At 45.8% G+C, this 23,879-nt stretch overlaps 1 protein-coding gene and 1 pseudogene across 1 annotated transcript; both read right to left on the bottom strand.

Moving 5' to 3' along the window:
- Positions 1 to 11,419: 11,419 nt before the first annotated feature.
- On the bottom strand, positions 11,420 to 14,797 carry LOC119333901 (annotated as a pseudogene).
- Positions 14,798 to 14,859: 62 nt separating this feature from the next.
- LOC119328461 lies at positions 14,860 to 16,243 on the bottom strand. The gene is made up of 4 exons (XM_037601441.1): positions 16,119 to 16,243; positions 15,774 to 16,001; positions 15,173 to 15,437; positions 14,860 to 15,064 (listed from the first exon to the last, which is right to left on the bottom strand). Exons 1-4 carry the CDS (start codon positions 16,145 to 16,147, stop codon positions 14,978 to 14,980), a joined length of 609 nt encoding a protein of 202 aa, XP_037457338.1. The 5' UTR covers positions 16,148 to 16,243; the 3' UTR covers positions 14,860 to 14,977.
- Positions 16,244 to 23,879: the final 7,636 nt, after the last annotated feature.

Consider the following 23,879-nt stretch of genomic DNA (forward strand, 5'->3'; position numbering starts at 1 on the left):
CGAGAAGGACTGCTTTCAGATAGCATTTGTCATTTTCGTAATGGGTCATGTATTGGCCCCAACAACCAAACATGACTATGCTACGATAGATTACTGGGGTGCACTAGCTGATACTGAGACCATATCTCAATTCAACTGGTGTGAGTATGTACTGGAGGTTCTGTTGGAGGCAGTCCGTCGGCTCAAAAACGACATGCTGGCAGGCAACTTGGGGACTAATTTGGTTGGCTGCCATCTGTGGTTGCAGGTTAGTTCTTTTAACTGAATGCATTCTATCATGTGCAAACATGCAGTTTGGAAAGTTTCCACAGGGTTGACGTGAAATAATGTATGCCTTCAGGTATTTTTCCTCGACAATGTTGACTTAGGGATGTTCAACAAAAAACACGATGTTCTACCTCAGATAAGTATATTTGACCAGCCAACTATAAGAAGGATGATAACTATGGCAACTGACATTGGCACTAGCGTGTTGTCGTTCTACAACTGTAAGGTGATGACTGGATTCCTGAGTTATATTTGCACTTTAATGTATGCATGATTACTGACTGTCTCATCTTTCGATTTTTCAGTCTCGGCCGGACGAAGATGTATGCTATACTCGTCGGAAGCACCCAGATTTTGATCCTGATATGAGCATCCAGGGAGCAAGCGGTTGCAACGACGCCCGTTCCGGCGGTGACGACCTAGCATCAGATGAAGGGGGGGTGCAGGCAATGCTTGGCACCATGGATGCGCAAACACCGCAGCGTATGCTTGGACCAATTGATCTTGCACAACATATGCATAGGCGGTACCCTAGAATTGTATGCAGATGTTTTTCCTTAGTTCTTCATATTTATTCATGTTACTCATTGGCGTTCCAGCTCAACAGTTTTTGTTGTCGTTTTCTTAATGCTTTGTACTTATGTTTTTTTCCAGGCTTCCCATCTGATTTCGATTTTGCTGAAGGAGCAGAATGCCCGGTGCCAGCGCGAAATCAACACAGCCCGTGTTAATATTCAGGCAGACATGATCAAGTTCGTTGACAAACTCATGGATGCACTGAGCTCAAGGTGCATATGCTGCACAGCCAGGGGCTTCACTGACTGCCCAGCTAGAGCTTCGATATCGCACAAGGTCCTTTCATTTTCTACCTGAAATTTGTTTTTTTATGCTTCGATGCCATGGGAATTCACCTAATCTATACTGTCATCAGGAGGGGATTCCTTGCAGACTCCTACAGGCGCTAAAATTACTAGAGTGAGGCTTGATATGTCAGCATGCTCAGGTAAGCATTAATTTTTTGTGGTTTGTTGCTTCAAATCCTAACTGGAATCTTGCTCTTATTGTTAACTTGCACAGATGGTAGCTGCTCCTCGCGAAGGAAGCGTGATGAAACAACAACTCATCAGCATGCCAAGAGGCAGAGGACAGATGAAGCACCACTGGCCGCTGCCACACAACAAATTGCATGCTTTGCTAAACACGTGCTCCAGCAAACGTCCGAACTATATATCGACCTACCGACTGATGGCAGCACCACCGTGTTTGGCGAGAGGACTACCCAACTCCCTGGACGCAAATATGTCTTCAGGCCTGGGTTCCAGACTGACCCATGGACAAGAGGGGTTATTCCTTACCCACCACATGCAGCTGTTTCGGAACTTTTAGTCGATTTCTTTGCCACGGCATCATCCCCATACCTAGCAAGGTACCAGTTGTAGGTCAACAATAATTTTTTAGTTCATATCGGTTATAAGTGCTGATCCTTATTTGTTCTACTGTTGATTTTCATCTCAGGGACTTTCTTGTGCATGAGAAACCCCGATTAATACGCATCACTGGGGCCATCTTGAAGCAACAACTTGTCGGAGACGCTGCAATCGACCATGAGCTAATGTCAGTTATCTTCCGTCGTTATTCCCAAGCTGACCATGAAGCTGACAAGGAATCACCGTATCTGTCATGGAGGCATCCAATTGAACCTGAGTTCTCGGTTAGTAATTTTATGATCCTCGGTGTGCTACAGATAATATCTTTGCATACTGACATCATTTTCATTACTCATTCCAGACCTTTGTCTTATCGACTTCTGACTATCTGCATACCAAGTCGATTCAGAGCCAGTTAGGTGCTCATGATCTAATTTATGATATTACGTCAACACAGCTGGTACGCCTATTTTCGCAAAGTCATCCTGTTCTTGGAACCAGAGTCATGTACTATCTTTTCTTACGGAATTCTGATGCAATTATTTGTGCCTGTTAGTTCTTCACTCCGGTCCCCCGACCTGAAGGCTGGATGCTGGTTTTCTGGGACATGGTCAAACGCTTGATTACTGTCATCGATCCGATGTACACCCAGAAATGCCCACAGCCTCCGACACAGCAGCGAGATGAAATTATTGCGTGGAAGCTTCACCATGCTCTGTTCAACTGCCTCAACGAGTATTATGCTGGCTGGCCAACAAGCAAAGATGGCTGGACTGCGAAGTTCACTTCAGTCAATGGCACCCCTGTTACTCGGTACTTTCATATATATGCCTCGCTGTTTTTCTTGCATTGTTTTTTTGTTGGTTCATCAGCAAATTGTTGTACCTAATGAACATGATCCCTTCTTTCCTTATTGCATGTCTGTAGAGATGAAACGGGTGCATGCATTATACACATTGCTCGCCAATTTGATGGCGAAAAGATAAAGCTGCCGATCACAAAGGTACTATTGCCATCCCCCTGATTACTCGTTTCTCAAATTACATGCTCTTTAATTCGCTGGTCCACTCACAAGTACACAACGGCGTCGCTGCACAGCATAACATAGCAAAAGCAAAGCGGGAAGCACTTCACCAGTGCATGAAGCTCCAGGGAAACTCCTCCTCACTTGCTGGAGACGCACTTTGGCATGTCCTCGCACCATCAGATTCTGCTTTCGACTCCAGTTGAAATGTTTCGCAGCGAAAGTCATGACTAAATCGAGTCGCAGGAATTGCCCCTACTATATGTATTAGGATCCCAGCCTACGCGCCACGATCATGTAATCGTTAAGTCCTGGAGTTCCTATATTCCCGAATCATGTACCATCTATGTATGCGACGTTGAACCTGCACTTATTAGTACAATGCCAGACCAAGTATTCCTGGACAACTTGTCTATGTTTGTGGCCAACAAGCTTTCTTAGCCGTTGATTATTGTGTCACCCGCCAGCCGCCAGCATAATCATCTGGAGTGGTGTAATTTAGTGACAGGTCAAATAATGTGTTTTTAGTCCAAGAACACTCATATTACACATCATGAGCGACTAGTTCTGCATGAACTAAATTCCTTTATTTTTGACGGCATTCCAGATACGTGAAGCTGTCACCAACTTAACATAGTTTCTGCAATTTATAAATCATTGAATCATCGTCAAACCAAATTTGTGCTTTTCACCACGAGCCATCAGCTTGTCATCTCTAAATATATATACGCATGTGGTTACCTACTCCAGTAGCGCTCATGTAGTTGCCAGCTTCTGCGTGGATCTCAACATAGGGCAAATGCATACATGGCTTCAGTACCAAATTATAAGTGGTTTGAATAGGTTTCAAATTACTACAAATCCAACATACCATACTAGCTACGCTTGAACCAAATCACTTGCACACCCACACCCAGGGATGCAAGATGATTTATGTCATCCTGTTCTACGGCTTACATACGACCGGGGGGAAACTGGAACCATCACCACACCACTCACACTGGGATAGCAACTAACATTCCTCCCCTCTCCCCCGCACACGCCTTAACATGATTACGTCTGCAGCAATAGTCTTGTTCACTTCGTAAAAGGTCGTCCCAAAATATCATCCCAATCGATTATCTTCGGCTTAGAAAGGCAGGATGTCCTCCAGCATGAAATCTGGCAGTTCAGCCCTGTTCCCTCTCATGGAGATCACCTCATATGCGATTGACTGGCGTAGATACAGCAAACGTGCCTGCAGGTTCAGGCGCTTAGATTAGACATTCACACTTCCATACACAGGTAACACCAAATATTATGTGCTATGATGGGCTCTTACCGGTGTAAGGTGAGTCTGAAGGTACAATCCAGTGTGCTCCCTGATGTAGTTGACAATGTGCAGCCAGCTGTCCTCACTGCAAGTCATTCGTAAGCATTGCGACCAGTTGATAAATTCAGCATTACCTTGACAGCAAGAATTATGAGGCGATATGAACATACATCTTACAACTGTCATGCATGGCAGTGTTGTAGCTGATCCTCCATCCTTGCGATGGAACATACCAGCCAGCGATATTGGCATGGATGCATCGACGAAGCCCTTCCAGTATTAAGGTAGCATTGTCCTCGTGTTTGGCTTGCATCACCTCTTTATCTTCTGATGTTTCACATGGGTCCATCACCAGCAAATGCCTCTCCTCCACATCCACCACATAAAGTGACCAGCTCTCCATCATTGGTACAGGAAGCATCATCTGCATTTCGGGAATGGCACGTATTACGCATACTAAATCCAGCTGTACATGTTATGCAGTAGTAGCTCTTTTGTTCAGATTGTTACCTTCTTCGTCCACTGCAGCTTGTAACCCAGTGCTTCAAAACTCATCATTGTATTCATGTAATCAAAGTCCAAGTTGGCACCCCTATACATCAATGCCAACTGCAAGACCACACGTGGATGTAGTTTACATGCGTAGTGAAACAGGGGAACCATTCATTCAATACAAATTGTACATCTTACCACAAAACGAAGATCAAATATGTGACGCCACCGGATCTTCCAGGTCCCGTACATTTTCCCTTCCTTGTAGATGAGCATACGGGACACAGCTCCCCATCCAACTGAAGATAAGCGGCCATCTGGTCCAAACTCCTTCACAAAGTCTTCTCCTGAAAGGACAACCAGGTATGGCACAAGATGTTTGTACCACTTCCTGATTTGTACACAAACGGCTGTCAATTTCCATGACAATTCGAAATATGAATGCTAAGCACGCAGTAACATGTATAGTTGAACGCACTTGTTGCGATCTCTTGAAGTGCTTGCTAGCATCTTGTCCCAGAAATCAACAATATTCCTACCCAGAGGCTCTTCGTGCTTCATGCCTACTTTTCCTGGGAACGTATCTCCCATTTCTGGGTTGAAAATTGTTCTCACCATGCCTACATGCAACCTCAGGTTGGCGCCCATCCGTCTAGACACGTTGCCTGTTCCCCTACCCACCGTAGCGCCGTTGCCACCATCTGAAATAACATTCTAATTTTATCAATTCCAGCACATATACATGTGCAATTAGGCCTGAAAATTTGTTTCCTAGATAGAGGTACGAACCTGGGGCACCATTCTCAACTGGTGTTTCCACGATCGGGTCTTCTCCTGTATGCATTTCCACGTCAGTATGATCTGTGGTCCACCAAGAACGCCATGTCACACTTGCAGTCATATGAAATATTATTCATAAATCAGTTTAGTACCTGCTTTAACTTCACCAACGGTTCTAGTCGCTGCACCTGAAGTTTCTCCCCTTGCTACAGCTATGGTTAGAAGGAATCAAGTCATCACCGCTGCTATCAGGAACTCAAGTCGCTGCACAAATCAGTTAATTTTCTCTCTGCTACTCACATGTAATCCCCGGGAACCTGGATGCTTCGATAGGCCGTAACACCGCTCTGCCTGCTGTGTGCAATCCATCACCTTGCTGGATTGATGTATGGCTTGCAACTCTAGTTGTTGTCACTACTGGTGCAGTTATCTCTGGTCCAATGTTTCTATCTTCCACCTGAGTGTTGCCATTGATGCCATATTCTTCTGACCCTCCCACCGGTGATGCCCCCCGACTGGTTGGACTATGTGTTATCCTTTGGCGACATCTCCTGCTCCCCCTGTTTGCACTCCTCTTCCGACGTCTCCTACCGACCGTGCTAGCTGCCTGGTTTAACGCCGCCTCTCCCTCCATGATAGCTGTATTTGCACGACAGGGAGTATCATTCAACATGCCGCACATCTTTATTGTTTCTCACATGCCAAATTGTACAATAACTGTTCTACATATTACCTTCATCAGCTTCAGCTGGAGCTGCATCATGCACCACTGCTTCTGCTGTGCTTACAAATCCTGGAGGAGGACTTGAACCCACATATATCATTACTAGAAAACGATCATGGTTATGCCACCACACCCAAAGATGAAAGTTCATATGGAATTTCCACTGTAGAGTGCATACCATCTACCAAAGTCTGGTATTTCAAGCTTTCTGTGGCATTTCCACTATTTCCAGGGGTAGATCCCAGCAAGACCTCACCTGTTTTTTTAAAATTTAAGGTTAGCTCCTTCTTATTCTGATGTACATTTTGTCCCTAGGCATTGTCATTCCGACTTAAAGTGCTTACCGTCAATGTTCGTCTGAAATTTCAGGCATTTACCGATCAGATCTCTGGTTTGAGTTGCAGGCATGCCTGCATTAGCTGACCAAGAAGCAAAGCAATTAATTTCATTTTATATTATACTACAATAGCTAACACACTTTTGGATTACAGATAGGGCACACACCTGAAACAGGATTTGGAGCTTCTCTGGAGCTGCCCCTACTGCTAGTTGACAGGTCTATGATCTCATCTACGAAAGGCTCGTCAGCTGCTGCAGTTTCAGGTAATGTTGCTGCGTACATATTGCCCGTGTGGGTTATTGGCACACTTGACACCAAATCTATAAATTGCAACCCCATTTCTGAAGTACAAAATAATGGAATCAAACACGATTTGTCAGTCAATAACAACACATGTAATTGGGCATGACTATATACCTCGATGTGTCTTACCATTTGCATCATACAAATTCTGGATTGATGAAGCAAAAATAACATCTATCAACTCAGTGGTTCTGGTTGCATCGTCCTCGACAATTAGGCTGTCGTGATGTCTGTCCAGCATTTCATCGTATGATTCCCCACCTGGTGTAACTGGTGTCAATGGATGCGTGCCATCAACTTGTCCTGCACCAGCCCCACGAACATCTGCTGCTATGACATTATCAGGTTCGATTTGACGTTGTAAATCCATTGCCACACCTTCAGCTGTACAATTATGCATTCATTGACAATGTTAGCTAGTGTATGGAAGCAATGCAAGGAATTGTATCGTTGTTACCACTAACCTTGTATGTCAGCCGCTGCTTGCATGAACCTAGCAATTAGTGCCCCATGGTTGCTGTACTCCGCCTCCCTTTCTTCTGGTACGACATATGCATCTGAATTCGGTACACCGTTGTCCACGATGGCTTGCACTGGTGTTCTGGGGGTGTCGTCCAAATCGTTGTTCTGATTTATAGTGATGTCAACCCTTTCTGTTACAACAACAAAATTTCAAGCTGGTCAATTCTTCCCCTTCACGTCACGTTTGCTACAAAATATATGAGTTGCCCACTACTATTTTTATTTATATTTACCTTCTGCCACTATCTGAGGAGGTATGACCAGTTCACTTTCATGGTCCATTTGAACAGGGGCCCCTGTTTGAGCTGCTACTTCATACCCCGGCGGTGCTGTCGTGTTATGGTTCAGTCAGCCAGGCACCACAATTTGTTTACATGAAAATCGCATGATACTTGCAATCAAAACCTTACCTTCCATGCTCATCATTGGAATTTCAACAACCACCGCTCCCTGTCCACGATGCACTGCAAAATCAACCATTGTTTATGAGAAGGATGCAACCTTACGGTTAGCAACAACGTGTACCACAGCTGAAGATGAACTTACTTTGCTGCTCCATGATCCTACCACGGTTCCTTCCTATGCGCTCGTACCGAGTCCGCATGTCATCTTCACTGTCAGATGACTCAAGATCATGGTCTTCTTGCATCAACCGTTTTCCAGGATCATCTGCTGCAATTTCTACCATGTGGCTGCGTCGCCGAGCTTCATAGCCTCCTTCCTCGATTACAACAGGAGGGAGTCGTGCTTCACGCTTTTGATCTGCAAGGGATGCCTCTGCATCATCGACTTAGAATTAGTATGTACATCGATAAACCATTGTGTTAGGGTTTGCAATAAAAATTTATTACCTATCGCAGCAAGTAGCTGCCGCTCTTCATCTGAAGCACCGTCCTCTCCTTCAGTGTCTGTACATCACATTGGAAAGTAGTCATGCCATAAGCATTGTTCCAGTTGATACTACTTCTAAGCACGGGTTAGCTTTTCTGTAGCATTTCTAAACAATTGAAAGGGTCTGTGATCTATACGTAAGCAGTAGAGGTACCTGACTCAATCATTGTTTGTTCCATGGTGTCAGCATGCATGGTAACTGCTATGTCATTTTCTTCCCACTTTGTATGGAATGGAGTGCTGATCAGTTGGTTCGCATCTATTTCTCTGATAGTTAGCCCCCCAACATTTTCAGCCTCTTGTGTTTGGGTTGAATGGCTGGTCAGATGGTTCGCGCTTAGCCCTCCGACATTTCCCCCGGCATCTTCTATCTGGACTATAGATCTGTTCATAATTTCTCCCTGGGTTGGCTCATTTCCATTCTCGCCTGCGTTTGCACCATCTGCACCACCTCTAGTGTTCACTGCTGAACTTGGGAACAACTGCGAAATTTTCAGAATGCATTAGCACACACATGTACCTCCAAATTCTGTGATGCATGACGCATCATGCACCAAATAATTTTAATTTTCTGAGCTCACTCACCAAATGTGCTGTCGGTTCCATCAAAGGGTGCCACCTCCAGAGACGCTGCTGCATATAACCTTCTGGTCTTGTCTGCGAGCACAACATGCATAACAGCCATTAGAAAGTTGCAGAACAGGACAATGAAAAGCAGAACAATATTATTTATTAGCTCAGTTTGAAATCTCTTGTATATTACCTGGTAGTACCCTGGGTTTTCCCTTTCCAGTTGAATTAGCACCCTAACTATTGGCAGGCTATAGGCACAAATTCTGGGAAGCAGTTCAACCTTAGGCTGGCATGTCCATAGTCCACCCAGTCAAATTGTAAGCACTGCAATTTGGACGTGAAGGCTTAATCATTAATACATGCAGAAGTACATTTACTAATCGTATATGCGTGACAAACGAGAATGTTCTCTTAAACACCATGCATGCAACTATTACCTGAAGAAACAGACCATGTCCACCCAGGATAATGAGCTCAGCTCCGTTCGCTACCGCCTCTTGATATCTATTTGCACATATCCTCAACACGTCTATGGAGTACCGCGCCATGTTGTATTCACCTATGGCCCATGGTTCTTGTACTAAGGCTAGAAGTTCATCAGGTATAGCTGATACTGATTGTCTTGGTCCAAGCAAGGTGCATGCACCAAGCAGACTGGACGCCACTGCAAATGTTGTAGTATCTTGTTCGTCCATGGAGCATGGATCTATCTTGCTAATCACATACTCTAGATCTGTAACCTTTAGCCCACCCTTCCCTTTAAGCCCAATCAGTGATCTAACCCTCTTCACCATTGTAGACCTACGCAAAGAAGTCTGAAATTGTACTATCCTCCCATGTCCACGCAAGCCTAAGGTCCTAACTGCATCTTCGTCCTGTATCGGTCTCACTTGACCATCTAGCAAACGAGAGGTGAGTACCGGCCCGCTAGTGTCAACCCTACCCAGAAGGTCAGCAAAGAACGGCCGATCTATCGGCCCAACGTATCTGTTCGTGAGCAAGCCAGCCATCCCAGTTGGCTCAGCTGCATGGTAGAACAGAGTGCTCAACCCTAGGAATGGATTCGTGGCGAACATGGATCTGTATGACGGCTGCCTTGCTGCTGCATTGACCACCGCCAGGGCCTGGCTCCCCCACCCGTTGTTCCTTCTAGCTGGCCGTCCTCTACGACGACCGACGGATCTTGTTTGATTCGGCGTTCCCGGACAGCGGGCCATCTTCTCGGTCGATCTGCAACAAATAAACGACATGCAAGCAGATCAATACGGGTTGTACCGTCAGGTATGTAAGAACACAAGCAAAGGAAAGCCGGCCAACTAGCCGATGGACCAACAACAGAAAAGCAGAGCACAACCGGCTCGAAAGATTCACCACCGCATTTGCGGCGGCGGCAGCAAGACCAGGACGAAATCCAATACCGGAGCAAGACCGTCCGCGGAATAAAAGATTTTGACAAAGCGGATCAGAGCTCACCAGGAAGCCAGCTCGCCGCCTCCGCCACAGAAGCACAGATCTGGGTTCTGCAGCTTGGAGCTTTATTGCAAACCTCCAAAGGGGAAAATTTCTGCACTGTGAGCACTGTGAAAGACGGCGGCCGAGGTTAAAACCATCCACCACCCACTACCATGCACTGTTTCAGCTACCTTACGGACGAAGGCTTTTACTGCAGCCCAAACTATTTTTAATTGTATGCCAACCAGCCATCCTCTCGCCGCCACAGGTTTTTGGATTCCAGTGGCGCGAAATTTGCCGCCTCGCACGCGCTCGTCACACACCTCGCCACAGGACAAGTGGCAATATTGACAATATGCACCCTCGCCACACGAAGAACCTTTCCCGGCTTCACACACTCGTGCACCCTTTACCCATCATAATTGCCTTTTGGTACAAATCTGGAAGGATCTATGCAGCGGTGCATATCTTTTTTGGGACGAGCACGTCCACTCCAGGTACCCTTTTTTAAGAAAGTTCCCTACTGGGGGGGGCAGCAGAAAATCCGGTAGAGGACAATTGCAGGGGTTGTGGTCCGGTCACCACACCCGCACTCCTGTTGACTAGTATCATTATTGGATGCACCCCACCATAGGAGATACGCATGCAGATGCATGGACCAGGTCTCCAGCCAATAAACAACTGCATGCAACAGTAAACTCCCTGTCTGCTCGCATTGTCTAAACACTGCATGCATGCACATGCACGGGCCATGAGAGAAGCCAACACACTAGTAGTGGTAACAGTAATCAAAATTTGGCTTCACATTGTCTCACATCTGCATGCACATGCATGGACCTGGAGACCAATCAATATAATAGTACGTCTAACAGTAATCTCACATTTTTAGGTTACCATTCTTTGCGTACTCAGTACATGCATGCGCACGCATGAATAAGGTGCCACACAATATACTATTTGCAGACCCAACCAACATCCTACGTGATCACATTACCTAATCTGTCCATGCATGGGCACGTACGCACTTCTGCATGAGCTATCCGGACCGGGTTCCCTCTCCAAGGCAAGTGTTGGTCTTAATTAAAGCCATGCACGCCTTCAGTAGCTAATTTATTTATTCATAAACGGAACCACTTTCACTCAAGCCGACATGTCCGTCCATCTTTATTTATTAATCCTAAGTCGTACCATACAGTTCTCCTCACACGCTCACCGAACTGATACAACTTGATAAACACAACTAATTTGCGATTACCACTAGTCATCGGCAAAGACGTCTTTGCCTTTACTACATTGGCCAGAATGGACATCCCTACATAATTCTACGGCGCTTAGCAACGGACATGGTGCTTTCTTCCTCTGCATCATCATCCATCAGCGATTCCGAAGAGTGCGCTGCGCCTTCTCCGTGCTCTTCAGCACTTTTGCCACCATCTTCTGGATCGTGGTTGCCATAACCTTCCGCTACAGCTGCCACATCTGGTTGCATGACCGCCACCTCGCCTACATGCGCCTCTACCCCAACAACTCCTACCTTCAAATAATCCACGATAGAAGTAATCGGTACGCATGGATTCACACAGGATGCAATGAATCAAAGATTTAAGGTTGCTTACATATTGTAAAAGCGAAGACACATCTGAAGTCTCAGGACCGACGAGCTGTGATTCAGCTCCTTGATTCACCGAAGACTCTGAATCTGCTTCTGCCTGAAATGTACAAGTGGTGTGTGACACTGTGATCAAGAGATGGTTCCTACAACATATGCGAAATTAATTCCCATTTACCTGTTCAGCAAGCAAACCGCCATGAGAGCTAACTGCAGAGCTCGTCAAAGCAGAGTTGAAGAAACCAGTTTGAGCCATGCGGAGTACTCTGTCCTCCACGCAGTCGCTGCCTCTGGAGCCTTGCACTACGCACCTTGCCTTTAAGGGCAGCTGGGCGCACGCCACCCCGCCCATCTGCTTCAAAATTTGAACCGAAATGCCGCCCAGCAGTCTGGTTGGTACACTCATAACGCACCGTCTCTGCTGCTGCTCCATTTACTGTTTCACCAAACTATACATGAACCACACAGCTCATGTACAATTCAGCCATTGAAAATACTTTATTCGAACGTGATCTCCAATATTCTAGTCAATGATCGAGTAGTATTGCATGGGCATGATTTCTTACAGGAAACGGTGATGTCCAAACAGCTGCACCAAATGTAATTAGAAAAGTTCATACTCTTTAAAACAGCCATGCACAGTCACATGCACTTATCCTTCAGACAGGTATCGTTTCACAGTTCATATCCATTCTAGCGGGACATCACTGGGGAAAAGTTCAGGAAAACATGAAGCCACAACTACAGAAATGACCCGTAAGAACACATCTCCACTCTGAGCTTGGCTGCTTTCTGGAAGTAGAAAACGCTTCTGTCCAAACTGAAGCACCAAATGTAATTAGACTCTTTAACACAGCCCAGTTATTCTTCAGACAAGTATCGTTACACAGTTCATAAGCATTCTACGGGGTGCATCACCCAGAAAAAATTCAGGAAAACATGAACCCACAACTACAGAAATGACTCGTAAGATCACATCTTCATTCTAAGCTCGGCTGCTTTGTGGCAGTTGTTCCTACGGTGTCCTTCAACGCCACAATTTTTGCATCTTCCCGGCTTACGTGGCTGTTTAGGGACATCGCCGCGATCAGGACAGGTTGTTCGCTTATGCCCTTCTCGGCGACATATTGTACAAAATCTAGTTCTCTTGCTGAGACCTTCGTATGGTGCCTTTTCTCGACTAGTTGTAGGTCTGCCCATTTCTTTCCTTTTGGCAGGAGGCAACAACCCTGCCATCATATTCCCCGATTCATTTCCTGAGTTGTTATCATCATTGACAATCGCTGCAGTCGTCCTCTGATCAAGCCCCAACTCGTCCTCTCCTACATTATCTTGGTTAACAACAACTACATTTTCAGCCATCCGGTCCTCCAGCCCCAGGCCATCTCTGATATCTGCAAATGCCTTCATCTCTTCCACACAATGTTTGAACAGTGCAAGCAGGCGTTCATATGCCTGGACACTTGTATCCCCCATTCGTACAAGCTCCATCGCTTGCATATACATGGTGAAATGTCTGAAACTGAATGGGTTGTTCTTGTTAGCATCGTCCTTCTGGTATTGGCTTAGATGTGGAGCCAGGATGTCACGGGCGTCTTTTGTCCACCTCTTCACTATGTGCTTCTTTGGGATTTCTGTTATACGTATGAAGTCCATGACCTATATCAGAAAATTCATGTCATTATTCAGCCACTAATTTTATCATATGTAAAGCTTGTTCATATGCCGTCGAGGTCACTACCTTGAGGACATGGCTGCACAGCAGCCCCATGTGACTGAACTGGCCACATTCGCAGTCAAATTCCTCCCCAGCGTCCACAACGGTCACCTTGTATGAAATCCTGCACCACTTCTCTCTCCGTGCTGCATCAGTATGTATGGCAACATAAGTTTTCCCTTTCTCAACCTCTTCCACCTAGTAAGCACCACATTCATATATTATATGCCCAAATTTCTCGAACATTGCTCTTGTGTATATCTTGCCAGCATGCCTTTCAGTCGCCATGTTTGCTCGAAATAGCGGCCTCCCCTGCAAATACAAATATGTGTCAGACACATTACCAGGGGTAACCAGCAAATCAAACTATCATTTTGAATTCATGAATGAGAGTCGGCTCACAATTCTGGTCCGTTTTTCCTCATAATTTTCCTCTGCTTCCCGGTCGAACTGCAAGGCCATGTATTTCCTCACAAATAGGTGCATTGGGCAGCCTGGGGGTATATAGTTCTTCAACATATGGTTCGCGCTCTCACTCCGCTGAGTACTAGTCATTTTAGCGCAGAACACACCTTTGAAATAAGGCTTTGCCCACTTGTGCCGGACGTCGTATAGGTGTGTCATGTACTCAGGTGAGCTCAGGTTATATTTATCGATTAGGAACTTCCATGCTTCCTCAAACTCATCAATTGTTAACATGTGATTAACAACCTTGTGAAATTCCGCTTGGAAATCACTCTTCTTCGAGTACAATCTACCCAGCGACTCCTTTGCTTTCTTCAGGACGTGCCACTTGCACCATCGGTGGGCTGTGCTAGGCAGCACATTCTGTATGGCAACCTCCATTGCACGGTTCTGGTCTGCAAAAATAGAGGCATGCCGAATGTCTTAGAAATTATGATCAATGCTACCACACTTCTAGTTGTAATCTACTTTGTACCTGTTAGAATAGTTTGCGGAGCACTGCCACCCATCATCCTGACAAATTCTGAAAAGACCCATTCAAATGTTTTGACCTTCTCATCCCGTACCAGCACGCCGGCTAGTATGATGCTCTGGAAATGGTTGTTAACTCCGACAAATAGCCCAAATGGCATGTCGTACAGGTTTGTCCTGTAAGTTGTATCAAAAGTCACCACGTCACCGAAAAAATTGTATTGTAGTCTGCTGTTTCCATTTGCCCACATTAGTGTACTAATTCTTCCTTCTTTGTCTGCCTGAACTCTGTATGTGAATTGCTGATCCTTAGCACCTAGTTCTTGAAACACATCCATTGTCTTCCGAACGTCATCTTCTGCCTGGTCACGACCAATCTTCCCACACAAGTTCCGCAAAGCTCTTTTTGTGAATGGTACATTCTCCATCTTACCAAAGAAGCTCCCTATGATGCTGTACACTTTCGACAGGTTCACATTACTCTCCCTCAGCTGCTTCACTAAATCTCTGCTGTATATGTCGATATGTTTGTGTGATGGCCAGTGTAAGGTTTGCCCATATGTCAGAGACAAAGAATGGTTGTGCTCACCCCGGTGCTCTGCTATATATCACCCATTATCCTTTGACCGTAGCAGCCTCACCAGGGCAGGACATTCACATCGACAGGATCGGGTATTCTCGACAATCGGTTTCCCCTGAAACAGGATTACATCCAGGAAAATACAATCAGCAATTTACCTCCTCGAAATTGAATCAGCAAGTTAAAACTGTAAATACTAACTCTTCTGTATGTGTTATCTTACCGCACAGCCGCATACTATCTCCTGCATGCACTTCGTCCGGTTCACATTTAGTCTGCTCTTTCCATATCTAATTCCGAAACCTTTCTCCCACGAATACAAGTTATAAAAATCGTAAGCCCCTCCAAGCGTATCGAAGCTTATGCCTATTTTTAGCACGATGACATTTTCACCAGGTGCCTCCGCAAACACGCGAACCGATTTTTCAAATACTGTCATCCTATCCGGGTTGGGGACACGCCCTGGTGCTGCAGCTCCAATCCTTACCCTGCATTTCCATCAAGATAATTTCTTCAGCTACAACTACACCAATCATTAGCCATTTAGTAAAATAATTTTGCTCTGACTGAATACATGTTGGTGCATCACCATACAAACGAAAATTGTCAGATCCTAAATCAGGCATGAGTTACCCATGCGTTTCATTCATGGCATGTCAATCTATATCACAGCATGCCCCTGCTCTGTTTTCATCCCCTCCCCTGAATTACATTCTTTCACTTTGTTAACTGACAGTACACATGCCACTAGTCGAACAACTATCACAAGCTCCACTGAACTACCAATTTAGCTTGTCCCTAGGGGACATGGCAGGCAAGATTACCTTCGCGTCCATCCTGGTGCCTGTGGATCAATCTGCTCTATGGAGTGTTCAGATGCCTGTGGCTGATCTGCCTCTTCGCCGGTTGCTACAACGGTGGCAGAGCACATGATTGCATCTGCACTTGAGGCGCTCGCCGCCGGCAACCCCGCGGCCGGAGTAGGCAGCACAGGATAGTGAAGAGGCTCCATCGGTATCTCGCTGTCATTGACTTCCTCAATCAGAGTTTTGCTGCTCGAACAGACGCACGGCAAGGAAAGTCAGATCTTGCATCTCATCGGAAAGCAAATGAAACTAGCGCCTACTGCTAATAGAATACGGAAGGGGCCAGATTAGGCAAATAGGCACCTGCTCACCGGCTGCATCAAGAACTTCATCGCCGCCGTAGCCGGGACACCGGAACCCTAAATTTTCGAAGTACGGCCGCGGAGTCGCTCTCGATAGTATGAGACCAGACCAGACCAGCCAGCAGATGAGGTAGGAGACAACTACCCACCACCTACCCAGTCCGGTGCATTTACTTCAGCGCAATCACGGCGTTATTTCGTTTGACACACGGATCAGAAATTCGCCGACGAGTCGAGCGACGGCTCTGAAGTCCACTTCCGACGGCCTCGAGTAATCAGACAGTTCTGGTCTGCAGTTCAGAAGCTATTCTCCTTTTCCTTTTAAATTCCACGCAATCACATGGGCCCATACCCCATCACGTGTGTCGGGGAAAACGAATCACGCCGCTGTTTTCGACGGGAACAGATTCCGTGTGCCTGTGTGCTCGGGATCATTTCCTCCACGTCCAGTTTGAGTGCTTATTAGATCATGAGCTGCAGTGCTCTCTTTATCTGTACCTTTCGCTTCTCTCGTGATGTGTGTCTGTGTTTCGCTATTTCCAGTTGGAATTTTTAGTCCAGAATTTTTCTTATGGCCCATGGCCCAGCAGTCCGACGTATTGAATGAGACGCCATAACCGAGCCCCGTCGCGGAACAGAAACTCAGCCTCTCAGATCAGAAAGTCCTAGACGATATGAGCCGTCTCCAAGGGGATTCAGTACTGACGGCGCCACCAACCACCATTTATTGTTTTCTCCTGTTGGACCGACCCAGCAATCTTACGCGGCACGGTTCATATTCTACTTAATCACGTCAACTCCAGCGTTGGATTCCTCCACTCAGATTTGTAGCTCCATGCTTTCGTAGCCGAGCCGTAGCCAGTAGCAGCTCATTCTCAACCATGTCTGCATCATCTTCCTCCGTAGGTCAGGATGAAATCTTACCCCTGGTTCCTTGCACAGAGTGCGGCGGCCGGGTGTACTCTTGGATTGCTCGTCATGGAGTGAACGCGGGTCGTCGATTCTACAAGTGTGTCAACAAGGAAGTAAGATTCTCAGCGTAATGTAGATTAAGGTTTCTTGATCTGCAATTTTCGTTCTGATTTCTGCTTCGCTTCTCTCTCTGCAGAGGTGTGGATTCATGAGATCTTCCGAAGAGTACCGTGCGCAGCTCATAGGCAGCCAGCTGCTGGCAGATCGGCTAGTTGTCCCGGCGCATTCACACCCGGCACCTTACTTGCACCGTCGAGTTAATCCTGGCGAACAAGTCGAGCAATGGAGGCGCGGAGGGGAGGTGCCGGCAGATGTACGAGTGGAGCAGCAGCCATGGAAAGGAAAGGCTCTGGCGTCCCAGGCCCAGGCTGGTCCACAAGTGAAGTGAAGGTGCTTGTTATGTTAGTACGCGCCCTGTTGGTGGTTGCAGTGCTTATGTTAGTCGCTCTAGTCAGGATAGTTTACCTGCTTAACAGGTAGTTGATCTGGTTAGTTGATTTGGTCATGGAATTATCAGTATGGTTTCTAGCAGAAATTTGTAATCATGGCTGTGGGCTTGTGGCCAGTAATAAAATAAGCGTTTGTTGACACAGAGACGCAAATATTTGTTAACTCGAACCACTGTATACAGCCTGTCTGTCGAACCTACCAGTCCCTGGCAATAAATCAGACGCACCAAACTTCCCATTCAGGCGCTTGCCTTATCTCATTACCCCGTGTTGCTCGCTGCTGGTTCCCCATCTGGCCCCGCTAGCTGCTCAGGCCGCTGTTCGTCTCCGGCAAAGAATCACCCTCGCCTTCGCCGGCTCGGCGTGCAGCGCGTGGTGAACTACGGCAGGTACGCTCGCTGATTAATCCCCATCCATCAGTACATCTTATATGGCCCCCCACTCGTAGTTATACTCGGTAAGCGTGTTTTTGGGGCTGGATCCGATCTGAACTCGGTAGGGATTTCTAGCGGCAATCTTGCCCTGCTTGGAAAATGCCTGTACTTATTATTGCCTAGCAATTAGAATTTCGGTTATCAGCACAAGTCTAGATCTTGTCTGCATGTCCTTCGTTATCAGTTTGGATCCTTCATAAATTAGTAGGAATGGATTTGTTTCGGACCAGCAATTGATTCATGAAGGGTTCACCTTATCATACTGGATGCACAGCCGTAGGCTTAGTCAAGCAGATTTGCCTGAATATGATCACCCCGCATATGCATTCTCTACTGCAAAATTTCTGGTCTGTATCTTTTTTAATGGACAAGTATATAAATTTTTCAGTCTGCAATCATGTCTGACGCGGCAAGCTGTGATGGAGATGATGTATCTGAAGGAGTTAGACCACAAAGATCTGGACAATCGCCCGGTGGAAATCAAGGACAGGCGCCACCAGCACCAACTTCTCGGATTTCAGTCAAGAGAGCTGTTGAAGTAATTCAAACGTTTGACGATTTCAAGAGGTGGTTGGTTACAGAAATTGGGTTTGGTGGTATGCTTCAGCTCCGTGCCATCTCCAAACTAAACCTTAAATTCAGTGCATGGACAATGAGTAAGGTCAGCATTAGGCGACGTGCAATCGTACTGTCATATACGAAGACTCTAAAGTTTTGGGCAGATGATGTCCATAAGGTATTCGGTATCCCTTGTGGTCACTGGAATGTGAGAGGCCGTGATGGTTTTATAAAACCTGAGGCCATAAATTTCATCAAAACCACACTTGGGATGGACAAAACTGGGGTGCACAGTCTCAAGGCGGCAGAGGAATTCCTTCTCAGAGACATTAGCGAGTCATCTAGCAAGCTCGAGAAGGACTGCTTTCAGATAGCATTTGTCATTTTCGTAATGGGTCATGTATTGGCCCCAACAACCAAACATGACTATGCTACGATAGATTACTGGGGTGCACTAGCTGATACTGAGACCATATCTCAATTCAACTGGTGTGAGTATGTACTGGAGGTTCTGTTGGAGGCAGTCCGTCGGCTCAAAAACGACATGCTGGCAGGCAACTTGGGGACTAATTTGGTTGGCTGCCATCTGTGGTTGCAGGTTAGTTCTTTTAACTGAATGCATTCTATCATGTGCAAACATGCAGTTTGGAAACTTTCCACAGGGTTGACGTGAAATAATGTATGCCTTCAAGTATTTTTCCTCGACAATGTTGACTTAGGGATGTTCAACAAAAAACACGATGTTCTACCTCGGATAAGTATATTTGACCAGCCAACTATAAGAAGGATGATAACTATGGCAACTGACATTGGCACTAGCGTGTTGTCGTTCTACAACTGTAAGGTGATGACTGGATTCCTGAGTTATATTTGCACTTTAATGTATGCATGATTACTGACTGTCTCATCTTTCGATTTTTCAGTTTCGGCCGGACGAAGATGTATGCTATACTCGTCGGAAGCACCCAGATTTTGATCCTGATATGAGCATCCAGGGAGCAAGCGGTTGCAACGACGCCCGTTCCGGCGGTGACGACCTGGCATCAGATGAAGGGGGGGGGTGCAGGAAATGCTTGGCACCATGGATGCGCAAACACCACAGCGTATGCTTGGACCAATTGATTTTGCACAACATATGCATAGGCGGTACCCTAGAATTGTATGTAGATGTTTTTCCTTAGTTCTTCATATTTATTCATGTTACTCATTGGCGTTCCAGCTCAATAGTTATTGTTGTCGTTTTCTTAATGCTTTGTACTTATGTTTTTTTTCCAGGCTTCCCATCTGATTTCGATTTTGCTGAAGGAGCAGAATGCCCGGTGCCAGCGCGAAATCAACACAGCCCATGTTAATATTCAGGCAGACATGATCAAGTTCGTTGACAAACTCATGGATGCACTGAGCTCAAGGTGCATATGCTGCACAGCCAGGGGCTTCACTGACTGCCCAGCTAGAGCTATCGATGTCGCACAAGGTCCTTTCATTTTCTAGCTGAAATTTGTTTTTTTATGCTTCGATGCCATAGGAATTCACCTAATCTATACTGTCATCAGGAGGGGATTCCTTGCAGACTCCTACATGCGCTAAAATTACTGGAGTGAGGATTGATATGTCAGCATGCTCAGGTAAGCATTAATTTTTTGTGGTTTGTTGCTTCAAATCCTAACTGGAATCTCGCTCTTATTGTTAACTTGCACAGATGGTAGCTGCTCCTCGCGAAGGAAGCATGATGAAACAACAACTCATCAGCATGCCAAGAGGCAGAGGACAGATGAAGCACCACTGGCCGCTGTCACACAACAAATTGCATGCTTTGCTAAACACGTGCTCCAGCAAACGTCCGAACTATATATCGACCTACCGTATGATGGCAGCACCACCGTGTTTGGCGAGAGGACTACCCAACTCCCTGGACGCAAATATGTCTTCAGGCCTGGGTTCCAGACTGACCCATGGACAAGAGGGGTTATTCCTTACCCACCACACGCAGCTGTTTCGGAACTTTTAGTCGATTTCTTTGCCACGGCATCATCCCCATACCTAGCAAGGTACCAGTTGTAGGTCAACAATAATTTTTTAGTTCATATCGGTTATAAGTGTTGATCCTTATTTGTTCTACTGTTGATTTTCATCTCAGGGACTTTCTTGTGCATGAGAAACCCCGATTAATACGCATCACTGGGGCCATCTTGAAGCAACAACTTGTCGGAGACGCTGCAATCGACCATGAGCTAATGTCAGTTATCTTCCGTCGTTATTCCCAAGCTGACCACGAAGCTGACAAGGAATCACCGTATCTGTCATGGAGGCATCCAATTGAACCTGAGTTCTCGGTTAGTAATTTTATGATCCTCGGTGTGCTACAGATAATATCTTTGCATACTGACATCATTTTCATTACTCATTCCAGACCTTTGTCTTAACGACTTCTGACTATCTGCATACCAAGTCGATTCAGAGCCACTTAGGTGCTCATGATCTAATTTATGATATTACGTCAACACAGCTGGTACGCCTATTTTCGCAAAGTCATCCTGTTCTTGGAACCAGAGTCATGTACTATCTTTTCTTACGGAATTCTGATGCAATGATTTGTGCCTGTTAGTTCTTCACTCCGGTCCCCCGACCTGAAGGCTGGATGCTGGTTTTCTGGGACATGGTCAAACGCTTGATTACTGTCATCGATCCGATGTACACCCAGAAATGCCCACAGCATCCGACACAGCAGCGAGATGAAATTATTGCGTGGAAGCTTCACCATGCTCTGTTCAACTGCCTCAACGCGTATTATGCTGGCTGGCCAACAAGCAAAGATGGCTGGACTGCGAAGTTCACTGCAGTCAATGGCACCCCTGTTACTCGGTACTTTCATATATATGCCTCGCTGTTTTTCTTGCATTGTTTTTTTGTTGGTTCATCAGCAAATTGTTGTACCTAATGAACATGATCCCTTCTTTCCTTATTGCATGTCTGTAGAGATGAAATGGGTGCATGCATTATACACATTGCTCGCCAATTTGATGGCGAAAAGATAAAGCTGCTGATCACAAAGGTACTATTGCCATCCCCCTGATTACTCGTTTCTCAAATTACATGCTCTTTAATTCGCTGGTCCACTCCCAAGTACACAACGGCGTCGCTGCACAGCATAACACAGCAAAAGCAAAGCGGGAAGCACTTCACCAGTGCATGAAGCTCCAGGGAAACTCCTCCTCACTTGCTGGAGACGCACTTTGGCATGTCCTCGCACCATCAGATTCTGCTTTCGACTCCAGTTGAAATGTTTCGCAGCGAAAGTCATGACTAAATGGAGTCGCAGGAATTGCCCCTACTATATGTATTAGGACCCCAGCCTACGCGCCACGATCATGTAATCGTTAAGTCCTGGAGTGCCTATATTCCCGAATCATGTACCATCTATGTATGCGACGTTGAACCTGCACTTATTAGTACAATGCCAGACCAAGTATTCCTGGACAACTTGTCTATGTTTGTGGACAACAAGCTTTCTTAGCCGTTGATTATTGTGTCACCCGCCAGCCGCCAGCATAATCATCTGGAGTGGTGTAATTTAGTGACAGGTCAAATATGTGTTTTTAGTCCGAGAACACTCGTATTACACATCATGAGCGGCTAGTTCTGCATGAACTAAATTCCTTTATTTTTGATGGCATTCCAGATACGTGAAGCTGTCACCAACTTAACATAGTTTCTGCAATTTATAAATCATTGAATCATCGTCAAACCAAATTTGTGCTTTTCACCACGAGCCATCAGCTTGTCATCTCTAAATATATATACGCATGTGGTTACCTACTCCAGTAGCGCTCATGTAGTTGCCAGCTTCTGCGTGGATCTCAACATAGGGCAAATGCATACATGGCTTCAGTACCAAATTATAAGTGGTTCGAATAGGTTTCAAATTACTACAAATCCAACATACCATACTAGGTACGCTTGAACCAAATCACTTGCACACCCACACCCAGGGATGCAAGATGATTTATGTCATCCTGTTCTACGGCTTACATACGACCGGGGGAAACTGGAACCATCACCACACCACTCACACTGGGATAGCAACTAACATTCCTCCCCTCTCCCCCGCACACGCGTTAACATGATTACGTCTGCAGTAATAGTCTTGTTCACTTCATAAAAGATCGTCCCAAAATATCATCCCAATCGATTATCTTCGGCTTAGAAAGGCAGGATGTCCTCCAGCATGAAATCTGGCAGTTTAGCCCTGTTCCCTCTCATGGAGATCACCTCATATGCGATTGACTGGCGTAGATACAGCAAACGTGCCTGCAGGTTCAGGCGCTTAGATTAGACATTCACACCTCCATACACAGGTAACACCAAATATTATGTGCTATGATGGGCTCTTACCGGTGTAAGGTGAGTCTGAAGGTACAATCCAGTGTGCTCCCTGATGTAGTTGACAATGTGCAGCCAGCTGTCCTCACTGCAAGTCATTCATAAGCATTGCGATCAGGTGATAAATTCAGCATTACCTTGACAGCAAGAATTATGAGGCGATATGAACATACATCTTACAACTGTCATGCATGGCAGTGTTGTAGCTGATCCTCCATCCTTGCGATGGAACATACCAGCCAGCGATATTGGCATGGATGCATCGATGAAGCCCTTCCAGTATTAAGGTAGCATTGTCCTCGTGTTTGGCTTGCATCACCTCTTTATCTTCTGATGTTTCACATGGGTCCATCACCAGCAAATGCCTCTCCTCCACATCCACCACATAAAGTGACCAGCTCTCCATCATTGGTACAGGAAGCATCATCTGCATTTTGGGAATGGCACGTATTACGCATACTAAATCCAGCTGTACATGTTATGCAGTAGTAGCTCATTTGTTCAGATTGTTACCTTCTTCGTCCACTGCAGCTTGTAACCCAGTGCTTCGAAACTCATCATTGTATTCATGTAATCAAAGTCCAAGTTGGCACCCCTATACATCAATGCCAACTGCAAGACCACACGTGGATGTAGTTTACATGCATAGTGAAACAGGGGAACCATTGATTCAATACAAATTGTACATCTTACCACAAAACGAAGATCAAATATGTGACGCCACCGGATCTGCCAGGTCCCGTACATTTTCCCTTCCTTGTAGATGAGCATACGGGACACAGCTCCCCATCCAACTGAAGATAAGCGGCCATCTAGTCCAAACTCCTTCACAAAGTCTTCTCCTGAAAGGACAACCAGGTATGGCACAAGATGTTTGTACCATTTCCTGATTTGTACACAAACGGCTGTCAATTTCCATGACAATTCAAAATATGAATGCTAAGCACGCAGTAACAGGTATAGTTGAAC

This window comes from Triticum dicoccoides, chromosome 7A (assembly GCF_002162155.2).
Source record: "Triticum dicoccoides isolate Atlit2015 ecotype Zavitan chromosome 7A, WEW_v2.0, whole genome shotgun sequence".
NCBI lineage: Eukaryota > Viridiplantae > Streptophyta > Magnoliopsida > Poales > Poaceae > Triticum > Triticum dicoccoides.